Raw genomic sequence first — 18,487 nt, forward strand, 5'->3', positions numbered from 1 at the left:
AGTGGGTGTCTGCGGCACGCGTGCCTGGGCTGCCCCACCCACCCTCAGCAGCACCACACTGCCCCGGGCGGTGGGTCCAAGAGTCCCACCGGGGTGGGGCTGCCCATGGGAAGCAGAACCTTTGCTACAGGAGGGTGCTGACTTGTTTGGGGGCAGGGAGCGAAAAAAATCTCTGCTCAGAGACCCTGTTAATGGAAGTATCAAACAGCAGGAAATGCTCTGCCAGCCTAATGATGCATTATTCCTGCAGGGAACAGCAGACTGGCAGACTAGCTAGAAACTTTACAGAAATTCTGGAAATGGGAAAACCAACAAGGGGGTACATCAATTCTCCCATCCCTGGTGGCCTGGAAAGCTGCACACATGGGCTGAGGGATCCCGGAGCCCAGGCTCTCCACAAACCTATGACTGGCTGGGTGGTGGTATGCAGATTCACGGAAGACCCAAGAAGGCGTGGGAGAGAGGAAAAGATGGGGCAAACTTGATGTTCAGACGAGAGTTAACGTAGCGGGCCTGATGCTATCCTTGAAAAATCCGCCTGCAAAGCTGGTGCTTGGCTGGCACATCAGGGAACTTAGATTTCAGATGGCTCCTACCACTCCAAGTGAGAATGAGTAGCGGCTCCCTATACCTAAAACACTCTGGTTTCTGTGGAGCACCCACATTCCTTCTGGGAGTCTGAAATTTTGATAAGCGTCAGGCAGAAGGTGCCTATGTCACCAGCCCCCAGTAAAAAACTGTGTGTCCCTGACTACTGACTAAGCTTCCCTGGTAAACAACCTCAGACTTCTACCAAGAAGAGTGTTGACAGGAGCAGGGATGGGAAGTCAGGATATACTGAGAAATTGTTCACATGGTTCCTGAAGAACAGGGAAGTGTCTATTTATCTTAATAGAGAAGGATGAGCGGAAATGCTTCTTAAAGGCTGTGTGGCTTTGCCAGTCTCTTCCTTTGACCAATGTCACAATTCAGAATCTGTGAGCTGATGTCCTTGATCAGTGTTACGGATTTCTAGAAATATTGAAGTTGCAATTCAATTACTCCTCATTTGTTTGGTCCTGCTACCACATCAGGCTGTGACAGAAATGGTATCACTTTAACCCAAATCAATACCTTAACCAGTTTGTCTCCCCCAGTGAGGAGACAGATTCCATTCACCTACAACTTGGGCTGCCTCCCTTTTCTTCCTGCTCATTCTCTGCATCCTCACTGACACACTCACCGTGTAGCTCTCCTCTTCTCAGCAGACTTCCAGGAGCCTTCCCTGACTCTCCTCCTGTGTGTTCCTACAGCACTCTATGCTTGCTTTTATCACAGCCCTTTATTATGTTATATATCGTCCCGAGCTCCCACTAGCCCATGTCTTACTTGGTTCTGTATCTCTAGGATGCATTCTATTGCCAGCCACATAGCAGGTACATATTGAATGAGTGAATAAGTAACTTTAGACTATAGTTTTCTACTTTAAAAAGTCTTTCCACAGGTTGTAGATCACCCAATGAACAACCCAATTGCTTTCCATCTTTTTTAAGCAAAAAATTCCCTTGTTCAAATGAAAAACTGCGTAATTGTCCAATGTACAAGAAATTAAAGCTAAACTGCCTTGGGTAAAAGAGGGGCTGCCAAGGAGGTTGGGAAGTAGACAGACCCCAAAGAAGAGTCTGGAAATTCCAGGACTTCACAAAACCCAGTTTCAAAACTATAGCTTTAATCTATTATGGATGAAGGAAAGATAGTCAATTAAAATAAATTACAGAAAAAATATGTGGTTTGCTTTACACTTTGTGTCGGTGGTTGTGCTGCTTCCTTTTTAAATTTAATCAATGTGTTACTAAAACACCAAAATAAAATAGGCAAAGCAAGATTATGGATAGGAAAAATCTTTAAAGTTATAAAGCAGAATTCTTCTCATCTTATTTTCTCTCCTAACAAAACACCAAAACAAAACAAACAACAAAAAACCCTTCTCTTAATAAGACTAAATGGATTAAATTACCTATAAGTAAACCTTTCACAAGCACTGGCCAGGAAATGGGGTTGGGGGAATGAGACTATAATATGGTCTATAGTTTCAGAGGCTCTGAAGATGGCATACTGATGTGTTACCAAAGGAGATTATAAAGAAACCAGAGAAAAATGCCTGTATGGACCTTAAAATTTGAGCTGAAGTCTTTAGAGCTTTCTTGCTTTAAAATTTTAAAATCTTTGTGATACAGAAAGACTGATTAAAATAACAGAATCGTGTCAAGAAATTGATATTGGAGAATAGAGATTATACACAGAGTCACATTTACTTTCTATTATTGTAAATGGATAAAATAATAAGTGAATAGACGTCATATTAGAATTTGGCTTAAATAGTGGTACTTTAATAACTCAAGTAATTCATTCTTAGCCTGTTTGATTCTTTACAAGTCTTTCAAGTTTAAGCAAAAAATGCACTTACATCATCTGCAATGCCAAAGATTTTAGATGTCAAATACTTGAGTACGACGGTTCCAAATAACCAAAAACATCCTTGGATAACCTACAAAAGGAAAACAAAACAAAACAAAAATAAACTAATGCTTCATACAGACATTCCTTAGACACAGCCGAGGAAGAAAAAAATTAATGCTTTAATCACATGTGAAAGAAATATTTACATACCCAAGAAAAAAATGCTAAACAATGTAGCTTAAAGAATGTTATCCAAAATCAAGGGGCTATCACCAAAAATAAAAATATACACATATGATACTGTCAAAATTAACATATCTTATAGATTTACACAGCAATTGCAGTTACATTCCCCCTCTACTAATAGTCTCTTACACACGCACTGCTCCCCAGAAGAAAAATGGGTGATAAGTAAAACCAGAATTCTTCACCTATCCAATTTTAACTTGCCACATGAAAAGGGAAAATTGAGCCCTAATTATATCATAAACCTGTTAGATCTCCTGCATTACATAAGAATAATTTCTTAAAAGTAAAACATAAAACTGATGATATATTTATTTTAGAAAAGGAAAAACTTATGCATTCAAATAGATTGATTCTTACCCATAAACTAAGTTCGGATACATTTATTTTCAGGAAATGTGGTTTCATTTCCAGTATACCCTTCATGGAGAAAATAACATAGCACACAGTTAATACTTATATACATAAATTCAAGTACCAAAAAACATTTCTAAATAATAAGACTCTCAAGAATCTAAAATTCAGCACATTGTCAATGTTCCATATAGCATCACCACAAGCTCATTGACTTTAAGAAATAGCTCTATTTTATCCAAAGTAGATTAGATCAGTTAGTGACTTTGTAAAATTGAAAACAGAATTACCATATGTAAATTTCTATGACTGATTTTACATCCCTGATTTATCTCAGAAGCAATATAATATATAATAGTATATAATATATATGTGTGTGTACTATTATATATGGTATATAATAATTTCAGAATTTCAGACAGGTGTCTTATAAGATTTTCCTTAAGTTAAAAATGATCAACTCTTAGAATAAACTACAAATGAGTTTTTAATGGATCAACTAAATATTTCTCCTCTACCAAATCTTTTCTCTCTCTCTAGGAAATGAATAGATTACCAAGTATAGTACCTACAGGAAGCTAAATCTACTTCAAACTTGGCAAAAAATATGATTAGAGATCAAAGCATAAATACATGAACCCAAATTAAATCTCTTCAGAAGTTTCTGAATATCTGAGAACACAAAAAGTGATAAGATTTAGGTTTCAAAGAGATTACCACAAACGAAAATAGGCAAATGTGTGTTTATAGTTAAATATGCATACATTCTCTATATTCTGTAACTGTTGGCATCATTCATGTGTAGACACCCAAATAATGAAATATACATAAATATGCTTAATTTATACCCAAGACACACCTTACTTTTGAGCACCTGAAAGAAAACCTGATACATTGTAGGTCCTGGACTGAAGTTTCCTGCCATATGTACTTAGGTTAGATTTTACTGGCACCTGAATACAAGTATTAAGAGTCATGTACTTTAAGTAATAGTAGGCCTTGCCGGTGTACGCGTGTAAATATAGAACTGGGTGCACTGCTACATTTCCTGATTATAAACAGAATTCACTGACTATAAGAACTATCATTAATCTCAAAGTACAGCAACTCAGTTAATGATTTTTTTGACATTGCTGAAAACCCCACATCCTCATATCCTAACTGCTAATATCTGTAACTAAGTACCCTTGAGCCACACAACCTGAAAAGGGTAGCAGTCCAGACTGGGAAGAGGCATATTCTTGGGAAACAGGATCTTAAATATTATTTGTGAAATAGGACAAAGAAATAGGAAGTTCCCAAGTTGTTCATGGGTTCTAGAAGTCAAGAAAGCCAAAATAATCTGGGTAACTTAAACGATTATTCAAGAAGCAGAATATAGTTCAATTAAGACAGTACAATATACTTTTTTTCTTCAGCAAAACAGCCTAATACTAAAGCACATGCACTTTAAATATAGGAGTAATTTTTTTCCTCTTAGGTTAGCAAAACAGTGTAATGGTGAAACCTACTAATAAAAAAGGCATACCCACATCTGGAAGTCCTTAAATGTAGGAAGACTTCTATTTACAAAGTCATCCTGCCAAAAGTGGCAGAAGGAGTTAGATGACTTTTCACTGTTTGCTCTAATTCTAGAAGACAGTCTCCCGATAATCTAAATCTGCTCTTTGTAGTGATTTAGCAAAATATAACCGAATCATCACCTGATTTAATCTATTTAAATATTTTACACAAATAGACACAAGGAGTAAAAAAACTAAAAGAACACAAGGCCCCAAGCCTCTGATCCCAGCGAAACCAGGAGAGACTGCTGCGAGATGCCACAGGGAGGCAAGGGAGTCAGAGAGTGGAGCAGGAATAGGAGAAAAACTGCGAAGGGGAGGAAACGAGAAAAAGAAGAAAGCACAAAACCTTTCTAAAATGAACCCTGGACCAAAACTCATGTGACAGAAAAGACGAGGAAAGAGAAAAGGCAAAGTAGGGGTATAAGGCAAGGTGCTATGTTTTCCAGTATTAACTCGTGTGTTTCTTTCTTCCTGGGGATGGGAGTACTAGAATACTCTATCACATACACATGGATTCAGTAAAACGCCTGAGATGATTCTTATCAAAAATTCTTATCAAAAATCCCAAGCCAGTGATTAAAAACTGGTAAACCATTAGTTTCAAAAATAGCCATGTACTTAAGAGACACTTACCCAAATAATTACCAAAGAGGAAGCATAATAAGAAGTTAATAACATTGAGTTTCCAAACATCAAAACAAAACAAAGTGCAAGAGAAATCTGGAAAAATCCAAGAAAAATATAATTAATGCACATAAAAGACAATGATTTTTATTCTGAAAATTGCACATGCCCATGATGAAATTCAAGCTGTTCAAAAGGGGATATACCATGAAAATAGCCCATGTTCTATCCCACACTTTAAACCCAAAAGATTGCCACCATCAACAGTTTCCTGTGCATCCTTCCACACATTCACAAGTACAAATTCTAGTTTGTATTTTTTAAAAACCACAAATGGAAACTTGGCCCATAAGCTGTGCTACTGCTTGCGTTTACTCTGTTTTTCAGAGAGCCTTCCACATGAAAACCAATCTAATTCATTCTGTTGAATAGCTGAGAAAAGTATACCACTCTAGAGTCATACCGTAATTTACTGACCAGTCCTAAGACTACTGCTGAACAGGTAAGTACTTTCCAGTTTTATTTTGCTGTTATTTTGTTTTTCCTACTACAAACACCGCTATGATAAACATCCTTAGGTATGTATCTTATATACATGTCAACACACTCATGCGATAAATTACTAGAAGTGGGATTGATAGATTAAGGGTATACACATTTTGAAATCTAAAAAAAATACTGACAAATTACCATAAAAAATACTGTACCAATTTACTCTTCCACCAGTAGGACATGAGAGCTCCTGCTGATGCACACTCTTACCAATTCTTTAAAATGTTTGACAATCTCATACAAGAAAAATGTTGCCGCATTATTTCACTTTTCCATTCTTTTAATACTCAGTGAGACAGAGCACTTTTCTTCTATTTGCTGTCTTTGTTGTGGGTCTGAATTGCTTATTCCTACAACCCATTTTTCTACTGGGTTTCAGTTATTTTAAGAGCTCTCTTTATATGTTATGAAAACATCACTCCTTATCAAGCAAACACATTGTAAATATTTCTCCGAGTTCATTTTTATCTTTGTAGCGTTTCTGCATTATGGTTATTTTCCAAATTTTTATGTTAGCCAAATTTATCATTCATTTCCCTTAGGTCTTCCATTATTAGAAAAGCTTTTAAAAATAAAATAATCCATGTTTTCTTCTAGAAGTTTTATTTTTGATTCATATATTTGAATTTCCATCTGAATTTTAGGATCTGCTTAAGTTTCAAAAGCTGACATTTTTATTAGAACCGCTTTATTCAATAGTGTACATCACATCATATTTGGAGTTATATCTGTCCACTATTGAATCTTTACATCCAAAAATAACACGTTTCCACTTTAAGTGTTCCTTTACATTCATTAGCAGAGTATAAAATTTTCTTCATATGGATCCTGCATATTAAATTTATTTCAAAGTATATTATTTCTGTTGCTATTGTATCAGGAATCTTTTCTCATATTTTCTGACTACATACAGAAAAATTATGTTAAATATGCAGAAATGAATACACTTTTTCATTGTTTCTAGTAGTAATTTTGGTTTTTTTGGTATTCAAAATCATATCACCTACAAACAATATTTCTTCATCTTCCTTTCTAGTTTTCGAAAGCCTTATTTTTTAGTCAATTGTATTATTTAATATTCTTGCAACAAAGTTAAGTAATAAGCATGGCAGTAGGCATATTTGTTAAGCTTCTGGCATTAATGGGAATATTTCTATTGATTCATCATTTTGTGTGATGCTACTAGCTTTTGAATTGAAGTATATGTATTTATTTAAAATTTCAATGAAATATCCATCTATTTTCATTTGATTAAGATCTTAAAATCAGAAAGAGCTACTGACTTTTATCAAATGCCTTTACAGCATCAAAGGAAATGATCATATTGTTGATCTTTTTAAAATATACTGATGTGATGTTATATTGATATAATTTGTAATGGTGTCAAATCATTCTTGCATTCCCAGGAATGAACTTAACTTTTCATGGTATATTATTCTCCTATAGTTACAAAACAGGTAAGCAACCAAATCCTCAAAATTTTATGACAAAAGATTTTTCCCATAAGTGCTAAAATTTAAAACTAACTCTAAACTTTCCCAATCAATTTTGGCAGAATTTAGCAGAATAACATCACTTTGAGTAAACAGATTCATAACCAAGAATCGGGTAAAGCAGTGCCAAGGGTATTCAAGAAAAAAATATAAGGCAGTATTAAAAAAGGAGGTGCTAAAAGTCTGGAGAGAGATGTGCGGTCCATTCCTGCCTCAGCAGCCAATCTGGTCAATGCCCTGCTCAAACCCTCCAAAGGCTTTGATTCTCAAGGGAAAGCCAAAAGCCTTTCACACACCTACAGACCCTCTAGGGCCTACCCCACTAATATCTGGGACCTCATTTCACATTATTCTTTCCATCTCACTCCAATCCAGCCGTCTCTTGCACATCCTAGAACATACCAGGTACACCCCCACCTCAGAGCATTTATGCTTGCTGTTCCTCTTCACCTAGTGGCTGGCTACCTCAACTCCCTTAGCTGTCCCCATGGAACTTCTCAGTGAGGCCTTGTCTTTGCACCCTTTTCAATTCCGACCTCCCCTACAGACTCAGCAAATCCCATGCAACTTGTCTGCTTTATTTCCTCACTAATACCTACTAACATTTAACATAACTGTTTATCTTACATATTTGCTTTCTTTGTACACTAGAACATAAGCTCCATGAGGGAAGGGTTTTTTATTTCCTTTTTATTGTTTTTATCACTGCTGTTTCCTTAGAACCTAGGAAATGTTTGACACACAACTGGTTGCTCAGAAACAACAGCAAATTTAAATTCAAGGAAGAAAATTTGAAAATTAATAAAGCAAGAAAATTGAGAACTTAAAAGGTACAGAATAGAGATTATTATAAATTATTTAGTATTTGTGTCTTTGAGTATCTGCATTTTAGCAGGTTAAAAAAGTAAGACAACAATGTTAGTGAACTTTAAAATTTAGATAGGGACAATTCCTAGCAAAATAAAAGTTACCAAAAATTACTCGAGAAAAAAGTCTAAACTGCCTTATTATCATGAAACAAGTTAGATCAATAATTTAAAATCTGTCCACAAAGAAAACAACAGGCCCATGTAGTTTAATAGGCAAGATCCACCAAACTTTCAGGGAATATTCTTCCCAATCTCACACAAAATCTACGACAGAAAGAAAAGGTAGGGACACTTAACAATTAATTCTATAGGGCTAAAATAAATCTGATATCAAAATCAGTCAAGTGTAGCCAGAGGATTCTGGAAAAATGGCAGGAATCTGTCTTCTCACCTAGATAACAACTACACTGCCCAAACCTGTCTGATGGAACTATTTGGGAACTCGGGACTCTCCCAAGACTTGCAACTCCCAGGAGAACTCTTCGATGGGAAACTGAGTTATTTCGAGTGAATTTCAGCTCTGATCTCAACAGCAGCTGCCCATCCCTCACACACCAGCCCAGATGCAGACAGTCCTGCACGAGTTCAAAAGCACAGGCAGCAAAAGCAAAATAAACAAGTGGGACTATATCAACCTAAATAAAAAGCTTCTGCACAGCAAAAGAAATGACCCACAATAGGAAGAAGCAACCCACAGGATGGGAGAAAATATTTGCAAACCATCTAGCAGACAGAGTTAATATTCAAAATATGTAAGTCATTTTCACAACTCAATAGCCAAAAAACAAACAAAACCCCACATGATCTGATTAAAAATGGGCAGAGGACCTGAATAGACATTTTTCTAAGGAAAACACACAAACGGCCCACAGGTACATGAAAAGGTGCGCAACATCGCTCATCATCAGGGAAATGCAAATCAAAACCACAATGAGACATCACCTCACACCTGTTAGAACTGCTATTATAAAAAGACAAGAGGTTAATATTGAGGAGGATATGGAGAAAAAGGAATCCTTTTTCTCTGTTGGTGGGAATGTAAATTGGTACAGCCACTGTGTAAAACAGTATGGAGGTTCCTTAAGAAATTAAAATTAGAACTACTATATGATCCAGCAATCCCAAAGAAAATGAAAACAAGATTTCAAAGAGATATCTGTGCTCCCATATTCACTGCAGCATTATTCACAAAAGCCAAGACGTGGAAACAACAGAAATTTGCATCAATGAATAAATAGACATTGAAACTGTGGTATGTGTGTATACATACACACACACACACACACACACACACGATGCAAAAATTATTCAGCCATAAAAAAGGAAATCCTTCAATATGCATCAACATGGGTGGATCTTGAGCACATTATGCTAAGTAAAATAATGCATTAAGAAAAAGACAAATACTACACGATTCCACTTACATGAGGTTCCTAGCATAGTTAAAATCATAGACATAGAAAGCAGAGTGGGGGTTTCCAGGAGCTGGGGGGAGGGGAAGAAGGAGAATAGGGAGTTATTGTTTAATGGGTATAGAGATTCTATTTCACAAGATGCAAAGAGTTTGGGAGATGGTAGTGGTGGGTGGTGTATAACACTGTGAATGTACTTAACATCACTGATATGTACACTTAAAAAGATTAAGATAGTAAGTGTTATGTGTATTTTACCACAATAAAAAAATGGAAAAAAAATCCTTTTTGGAAACAATTCTGTATTTTTTTCCTTTATGTAACTATAGGGATTTAGGAATTTGTAAAGTGATAATGGAAGAAGATATTTCACAGTAAGAAACTGGTTCCATAGTAAGTCACATCATAAAACATGAACCATTCACCCAAGATAGGTCCTACTACAAACTAAACCTCTGTAATGTTAGTACTTTTATAACTATAATTGAGTCAAACACTCCATCCATAGTTACCTATGTGGCCATGTGGCTGACCAACTCTAAATGCTAACCAACTATTCTGATTTTTACTGCAATGCAATGAAAAAAAAAAAAAAGCTATATTAGACAGTTTGGAAAAAAAATAAGCCAAGTGTAAAAAAAAGGATAATTACTGTCCAATCCCACTCATGAACAAAGATTTAAAAATCCTAACAGCAGCAAAGTTAATCCAGCAATATATAAAAATTGTGTTTAGCCCAGAAAAGCAAGGTTTCTTAATGTAGAATATCAATTAATGTAATTCACTACAGTAACATATTAGAGGGAAAAACACACAGGATCATGCAGACGGATGCAGGAAAGCATTTGATGAAGCTTAGCTTTTATTAATTTCTTTTAAGAAGTGCTCAAAGCTTGAGGATATGTTAAAAGGACAAAGAAGCCAGCTTAAAGTAGTTGGCCAAATCAGGACCAAGTCAAGCATAAAAGCATAAAAATAATGAAAACAGTGGATTATACCACAGTGAATACAACAGATGTCATTTTCTCTTGGATATAAGAGAGAAACTGGTAAAAAGATTTGAATAGGAATGTCACAAAAATAGGAATGTCACCAAAAAAGGAAACACAAAGGGCCCATAAACATATCAAAGACCTTTGGCTTTATTGAGAATCAGAGAAAATGCAAATTAAGGCCCTAAGATACCATTTTATACTCACCGGATTGACAAAATAAAAAAGGATGTACAATAATATGAGCTATATATTATACATTACTGTTCGAGGTAGTCCAATCATTTTTGAAAAATAATACAGGATTAAATTAAAAAGTTGAACATGTATATAATTTACCACCCAGGAATTCTACTACTTGGTAAAGACCCTAGAGAAACTCTTAATATATATGCCTCAGGAGGTATATGTGACAACGTACAGTTATTCATAAAATAAAAAAAGAAGAGGAAAAGAACCTAAACATCTTTCAACAAGAAAATGGACAAATAAATTGTGATTTACTTATATATGGAAAATATAAAGGAAAGAAACTGTCTGATCTCTAATAACATCCAAATCTCAGAAACCTAAGTAAAAATGTTAAACAGCTTAACAATAACCCACAACCCTCGGACCAACTAGAAACCTAAGTAAAAATGTAAGTCTCAAAAACAGATACCATTTTTACAAAACTTAAAAACAATACTAATATTCAATAATAAAGATGACAAAGAGAAGACATGTTTTTAAAGGGTAAACAACCCTCAAAATCAACCATCCAGTCTTAGGACCTTTGTTCTAACTGTTCCACCAACCTAGAAAATTCTTCTCCGTGACATCTACTTAGCTAACTACTCCCTCTCCTCCCAATCTTTGCTACACTCTCCTCTTCTCAGTAAGACCTGCCCTTACCACCTCATTTGCTATTTTACTCCCCTGCCCCCTAACACTGGCACTCCTGATCTCCCTGGGGTACCAAGACTTGTTCCTGTTCCTTTTCTTTGATTATCCTTTATCACCTTCTAACATACTATATATAATTTGCCCATTTACTGTGTTTATTATTTATCCTCTGTCCTCTCGCCTTCCTCCACTCTACCAAAATGTGATTAATAGGTATGCTGGGATCTTTGTATTTCTATTCTGTGGTATGACCCACATGCCTGGATAGTTGGTGCTCAGCAAACGAACATTCTGCTTCATTGTAACAGAAGGCTCCTAGATAATATACAATTCCATGTTTCTCTCTCTCATGAATTATCTCTTTTACTTATAGCAAGTCAGGCACAATCTCAAATCAGATAATATGACCCAAATTAAAATTTCCTGGGTGGCCTACTTAAAACATGGCCTTTAATTATATCATAGTATTTGAATGACACTTGTTTTAGTTATGGAATCCTGTTACAACTAGTTTCAACCATGTGCAAAACAAATACCAATAATCAAGAGTCTGCTTTAAGGTCAAACTAAATGGAAAAAAAAATTTTAAACCATTACCATGTGTATATAAATGATCTTCCGTAATTTGCATATATCAATGTATCCCACAACATATACTGCAAATAATGATGCAATCTGAAATTTAAAAAGAAGTTAAATTACAAATAAAAATTACATATATAATGAATAGCTCTAAGAATGAAAAAAAGATTATTTTTTATTATTTTGTCACATTGATTTGTATTTATATTCAAAGGGAATTCTTTAGTTTCCCTCTTACTGCCAAATTATTATTGAACATAGTCAATATATTAATATACCAAATACTGATTTTTTCTTCCATGAGCAGCTTTCTCAATTAACCATATGAATAATCTACTTTGTGGATTATTCAAAACAACATTCATTTTAATGTCAGGGTGACTCTACTGTCGTCACGTACAATTACAAAGTGCTTTGCTCAATCAAAAAATATGAAAATTTAATTATAACATATGACAATTAATACATAATTGGGAAAGGTACATTAAACTCAAAATTAATTATGTAATGCATGTGTGTGTAAAAATGCATTAAGTTCTGCTTATTAGTCACTCTTTACAAGAATCTCCATTAGTGTTCTTTCGTTTATGTAAATATTCAAGTGTTCGTTGTAATCAAATTTACCAAATTTCAAATTAGAAGGAGTACTTTCACTACTTTTAACTTTCTTTACAATTTTGAAGAAACCTGTGTAGGTGTTGACCAAGAATTCAAAGAGTACTGGAGTTATTTAGGTGAATTAATTGATTAAATGATGATAATGTACCCCTTAGTAAAATGTAGTTACTATGTCAAACAATGCCCCTCCACCCTTCTTCATGGAGAAAGCAACTCAGATTAAATCCCATGCTTCCCCTACTACACAAACATGGTATAAACCGCAAAGTAGTTGAATACTTAAACATATAACTTAAGTTTCATTCATTAAGTTTTTTACCTTCAAACAATCTATGACAAATTTTTTCATTAGCAAGAAAAACAAGATTTCCCTTTCCCCAGATTTATCCTTGGGGAACATGCATTGCTTAAGAATGAGACTCATATGACACAACAGCTGTGAGGAAGTGTGCCTTGCTATTCAACAGAAGCCCCTCACTCCATGAAACACCCTCCTCCGCTCACCCCCCCAAAAATCAGGTCATCACCCCTAGCTGGAAGCAATGGGAACTCTCCCTTTCCACCCCAGGGCCAAGCAATACACAGCAGGCCTACAAAGCTAGAATCTTTAAGAAGTGTCTTTCAGGGACTTTTTTGTTTCATTTTCTTTTCAGGGACATTTTTAACCAGCAACATTTAAAATGTCACCGCACTAAAGAAGGCAAAGGAGTCTAAAAGGTAAGATCAAAGAAAGAATTAAGTACAAATAGACTCTTTTTAAAAAATACTGATAAAAGCAGCTAACCTTACAGACATCTTGCTAAGTACCAGCAATGTTAAGTCTTAAATACATTCCCTCATCTGATCCTAACCCAATAAAGCAGGTTCTTTTATTTTCTCTATCTCACAAATGAGAAAGCTGAAACTAAGCACAGCTAAGCAGTTTGTCCAAGTCTAGCAGCTAGTGGACAGAGTTAGGACTCAAACCCAGATCTTACTTCATGTCTCAAGCAAGACATGTCCCAGAAGATTGCAAAACAGCTCTCAAGCTGCTTTAGATGAACATGAATATGGCCAGCATAGCAAGGAAGCAGAAGTAGGTGGGGGTGGGGAGCAGCACAGAGAGAGACTGGCACACAATTTACTCCATGTCTCAGTAAGCACCTTCACCTTGCTTCATACACCTCTATTTGAAGGGAAAGGGAGGCAAGAATGCACAGAAAAATGATAAATTAGATTGGTAGAGGAGTTATATAAATAAGAACTGCTTAGCTATTTGTCCTATGTTAATCTTATGTGCATTTATCCCATGGGTAAGAACGTACAGCATTATTCATAAAAGAAGTACATTTATTTAAGAGAAATACTTAAGGTTACAGCACTAGTCCTCTTTTACGTACACTAACAACACTGAATAACAAAGTATTCTTATCAATTTGAATTCAATAAATGCAGTCCACTAATAAGTAAATAATTAACTTTCACTAATAAATAAATTGCACATATTTCCCTACCCTGAATTTTGTTAAAAGTATTAACTAAAAAACATTTTAGGACTTAGAATCATATAATATCTCAGTTCTATAATTTTATACAAATGAGTTCACATAATCAAATATACTAAGCTTAATTCAGCTTAAAAATATAAGCACCTTACCTGAGTAAGAAGTACAAACTGAGCAAACTGCCACGGAAGCATGAAAAATACATTGGAAATGCAGAGTGCAATCAAGCTTCCTCTATAAAGTTTTGTAGCCCTTGGGAAGAGAAAATAAATATGAGTACATTTAACCACAAGGTATTCTAGCATGGGCCCAAACTGCTGCAAATTAGAATCTCTAAACATGATCTGGTTGTAACATAAACCAGACATAAAATGAACCAACGGGTTAGAAATTATACTTCCTGACACTTAACTACAACAACTTTCCATGAAAAGTAAATACCCATCATTACTGTAAGAACAAAGCTTGCCAAAGAGAGAGAGGGCAGCTGGGTCAGTATATCTGTTGAATTTTGTCAAACTCTATTTTGGTGAATTCATAATCAAACATATTTAATGCTGCATCCAATAGCTTCATTTGGAGAGACAGAAGATGCTATAAAAAAGCAGAGAAAGCGGCATAGTCTAAGTGTTAGCAGCATTCTGCAGACAAGGAGAATTCAGAAAATGGGCCGAGCAGAGGGCGACTCCGTGGAAGATGTGAGGGGACAGTGGGGTCCTGCACAGGGAGGACATAGAAAAGAGAAGAGGTGGCAAAGGCCAGGGGCCAATCTGGAGCCACCTTTAAGAGGCTTCATTTTGATCCTGACTTGTAATTTAGGGGATTTTTAGGAAGGTGAGGTAATTTTATCTTTCATTCTAGTTTTAAGAAGTACTTTTCTCCTAAATCGGTGAGTTAATGCGAAGCCCCCAACATACCTAACACCTTCACAAAGTGAGGTGTATATGCAACATCTCGAGGTTACAGGTATGTACCTTAAAGAAATCTTCCTCAGGGTAAACCTACCTGGGGCACTAAGCACCACCACAAAACGCCTTTCTTTACTTCCATAGGTATCCCTTCTCTAAGGACATCCCTCTCTGCTATTCATGGCCCTAAATCAAGTCTTTTTAAAATCCAGGTAACCTATTTGTGAGCTATGAAATAAATTTATTAGATAAAAACCGCATTTTTTAAAAAAGATTTTATTTATTTGAGAGAGAGAGAGCATGAGAGAGAGAGAGAGAGCACGAGCAGCGGGGAGAGGTAGAGGGAGAAGCAGAGTCCCCACTGAGCAGGGAGCCCGATGCTGGACTCAATCCCAGGACCCTGGGATCATGACCTGAGCTGAAGATAAAGGCTTAACCAACTGAGCCACCCAGGTGCCCAAAAACCCACAATTTTTAATGCAGTGAATATATCCCACATTGAGAGAGAGGCCTGTCTAGAAACACTACTTAAGAGACAAGGCCACATAATGACCCTAGTCCTGCTGAAGTCATCACAGGGGGAAACGGACCATCCAAAGGGTTTGGTGTAACAGACTTCAACCAGCTTCTCCTAAATTCTGCAGATCCTTAAAGGGAGTTCTTAGTCTGAGCCATCTTCAGATTTTCATCATGCTTCATTTTTTTTTTTTCCCATAGTCCCCATTTTGTTTTATTTTTACCCTCTGAATCAAGGTGGCATCTGTCCAAGCTCAGTATTTGTCGACAGAAAGGGGAGAGAACTGTTCTCGGTCCTATTCTCTTCCACTCATATGGTGCTTGAATCTCTGTGCAGTCTCTAGCTGAAGGCTAGATGAACAGGCTAGATGAACATGGGAGAACCCAATCCAATCCTGAATTTCCAGCAGGAATTTTCCTAGTATAGCTCCGGTCTCCTGAGTGGTTTCTTTCTACGCCTACTATCTGATGCTCGAGGACACTAAGCAAATACGGGAAGAAGAATTACATGTTAACATACCCAGCCATAATTACTCTACAAACTATTCTTTCCTCTGAAGGACTATATCGTACAGGTTACACTCTATTGCCATCAGTCATCCCCCTTCCTCCTGCCCACTTCTGGGAAGCTGTAGTGGTGGCAGAGAATGATGTGAGAAAGCTGAGATGGCAGAAGTGAAAGCAAATTTGCTGCTCCTCGAGCAGCTCTGTGGGCCACTACAAAAAAAGGAAGAGACTGGAAGGCAGATGAAGGAAATGTTTTTGGTAGTAAATATTCTGAAGTTACACCCTTAAAATAACCATGAATTCAACGTAGCAACATCATCATAATTTTTTCATTATACTGACTGTTTTTATTATGGAAGCTTAAAAAATTCTAGCTTAAGTTACTCAATGCAAAACAAACACACAGAAGACCTAAGGATAAGTCAAAGTTACCTGAGGATATGAGTCACAAGCAACATCTGAAGTACGAGGAATGGATAGGAGAAGCTTTCGCGGAGGGGTGGTGTCCACATCACACGAGTGCACTGAAAACACAATTCATAATGTATGGTCTCTTTGCTAAATTTGTTAAGTAAGACATAGTAATCGAAAGCAGCTATTCATAAACACAAAAAAAGTTTTTTCACACATAATTTAAATGGTATGTTGGAAAACAAGCTGCTAGGTTTTCCACCAACAGCAAAACTGAAAAGTGAGAAGGAAACATTATTGAAAGGGAGACACACATGGCATAAGATCTTGTGAAATATTAACATGAACTGTCAACAGCAAATACCAAAAAACTTCAACTAGAGCCTAAAAGGAAAGTAGGGGAAGTACCAGCAAGAAAATGTTCTGCCAAAATTAAAAACATTTCACTGGAATTGGTTGTATAAACCACTTAATTTGTCCGTCCACTTGAATTTCAGCAAATCTCTCCATAACCAATACTTCAAAACTCTTTGTAGTCATCAATGTTAGCATTTCTATTCACAATGCTGCTGAAAAAAAGAGCACTCCATTTCTGTTTTTACTTCTTCTTTGCCCAAGCTACCCTGGGCTACAAAAATTTGAAAGGGGAAGAGGGATCAAATAAAAACAACAAAAGTCCTAAAATGACATGTACCAACTCTACTGAAGAACTCACTTCGGACTTAATTAAGTAATGTTCCATCCCATTCTCTCTCTCTCTCTCCCTGCTTGCACATGCATGCTCTAAGATAAATAAATAAAATCTTAAAAAAAACTAATATTCCATCCCAGTTTTAGCACTCCCATTTTTCTGCATCTATACTAAATAAATTAATAAGTCTATCTTTCAATTAAAGGAAACTGCATTGGATGAAATATAAATAATCTGATATTAATTACCCCGACTAACCTAGTCACACTAGAAGAAATCATTACATCTTTCAACTCAAGCAGTTAAAGACTATATGAAATTACAAAGACCACAGTGGAAATAAGCCTTTCCTTTATTTTAGCTCTACCTCAGACTGTTAGATATTTCTACTATTGCTACAAAAGTTTGAGCCAATTTACTTCTCTTTTTAACCAAAATTCACTAACCTCTATGAGATTTAACATAGATACCTATTTATAAATGAACTATACACACAAGAGAATTCTGAAAAGATTGAAAAAGTCTTTTTTAAAATGTGTATTTGTTGTTACTGGAATACAACTTTAAAAATCTGTTAGTTCACGAAATTAACTAGAAATTTCAATATGATTGATAGTAGAGATATATAACCACAATTTATAAAGTTATCAATCTCTGTGCAAAAACCAAGAAGAAATTAGTTAAACAATGTAATGTACAATTTAAGAATTTATTCATACAGACTATTCACTCACACTTATTTTGTTACCCAATTTTAACCATGGTGCCATCTCTTAGAAATTTCTTTCCTTAATAGCTAAAGGCACTCAATTCTCTCAAACTCAATTACATCCTTTGTAAAGCTGGATGAGAAGGCTAAATTACAGAATTGAAACAAAGAGCAGGATCTTTCGCCTCTACAATGTTAAGGGTGAATGAACGCAAATATGTGAAAGTGCTTCCTATTGTTTCTCCAATAACACAATGTGCTTTACTCGAGCTGCTACAAACATAATTGCTGGTCCAGATGACCCCGTGTAATTTGAAAACAGTAAACAGATTTGCTTTAATCATACCTTAAGTTTCAACAAATAAATATTTTTCTTTAATTATAATAGGTTGACAGTTCAAAACGCCAATGCCTTCTAAAGGCATTGTCCTCAAATTTAGGAATTAAAGAAGGGAATAAATGTGCGAACTCCTTCACAAGGGGTTACACCACTGTATGAAGCACTCAGACAAAATACAAGACATTCCTGAATTGTGAAAATGAACTCAATGAAAATCTCACTTTACTTAAAGTGTCCTCTTAGAGTACATAATTTTTAGCACATATTTCAAAGCACTGAATGATGCTGCA

At 35.8% G+C, this 18,487-nt stretch overlaps 1 protein-coding gene across 4 annotated transcripts in view; it reads right to left on the reverse strand.

Annotated features, from left to right (window-relative positions):
- DPY19L1 (dpy-19 like C-mannosyltransferase 1) overlaps positions 1 to 18,487 on the reverse strand; it is a 95,737-nt gene that overhangs the window by 26,132 nt on the left and 51,118 nt on the right. For all 4 annotated transcript variants that reach the window (XM_078059451.1, XM_078059450.1, XM_036101047.2 and 1 more), the window contains exons 8-13: positions 16,479 to 16,570; positions 14,268 to 14,367; positions 12,029 to 12,106; positions 5,238 to 5,324; positions 3,046 to 3,105; positions 2,447 to 2,527 (exon numbers count right to left, since the gene is read on the reverse strand). In XM_078059451.1, the coding sequence (XP_077915577.1) occupies positions 2,447 to 2,527; positions 3,046 to 3,105; positions 5,238 to 5,324; positions 12,029 to 12,106; positions 14,268 to 14,367; positions 16,479 to 16,570 (498 nt within the window). The remainder of the gene's footprint in view (positions 1 to 2,446; positions 2,528 to 3,045; positions 3,106 to 5,237; positions 5,325 to 12,028; positions 12,107 to 14,267; positions 14,368 to 16,478; positions 16,571 to 18,487) is intronic.

Source organism: Halichoerus grypus, chromosome 12 (assembly GCF_964656455.1).
Source record: "Halichoerus grypus chromosome 12, mHalGry1.hap1.1, whole genome shotgun sequence".
Taxonomy (NCBI): domain Eukaryota; kingdom Metazoa; phylum Chordata; class Mammalia; order Carnivora; family Phocidae; genus Halichoerus; species Halichoerus grypus.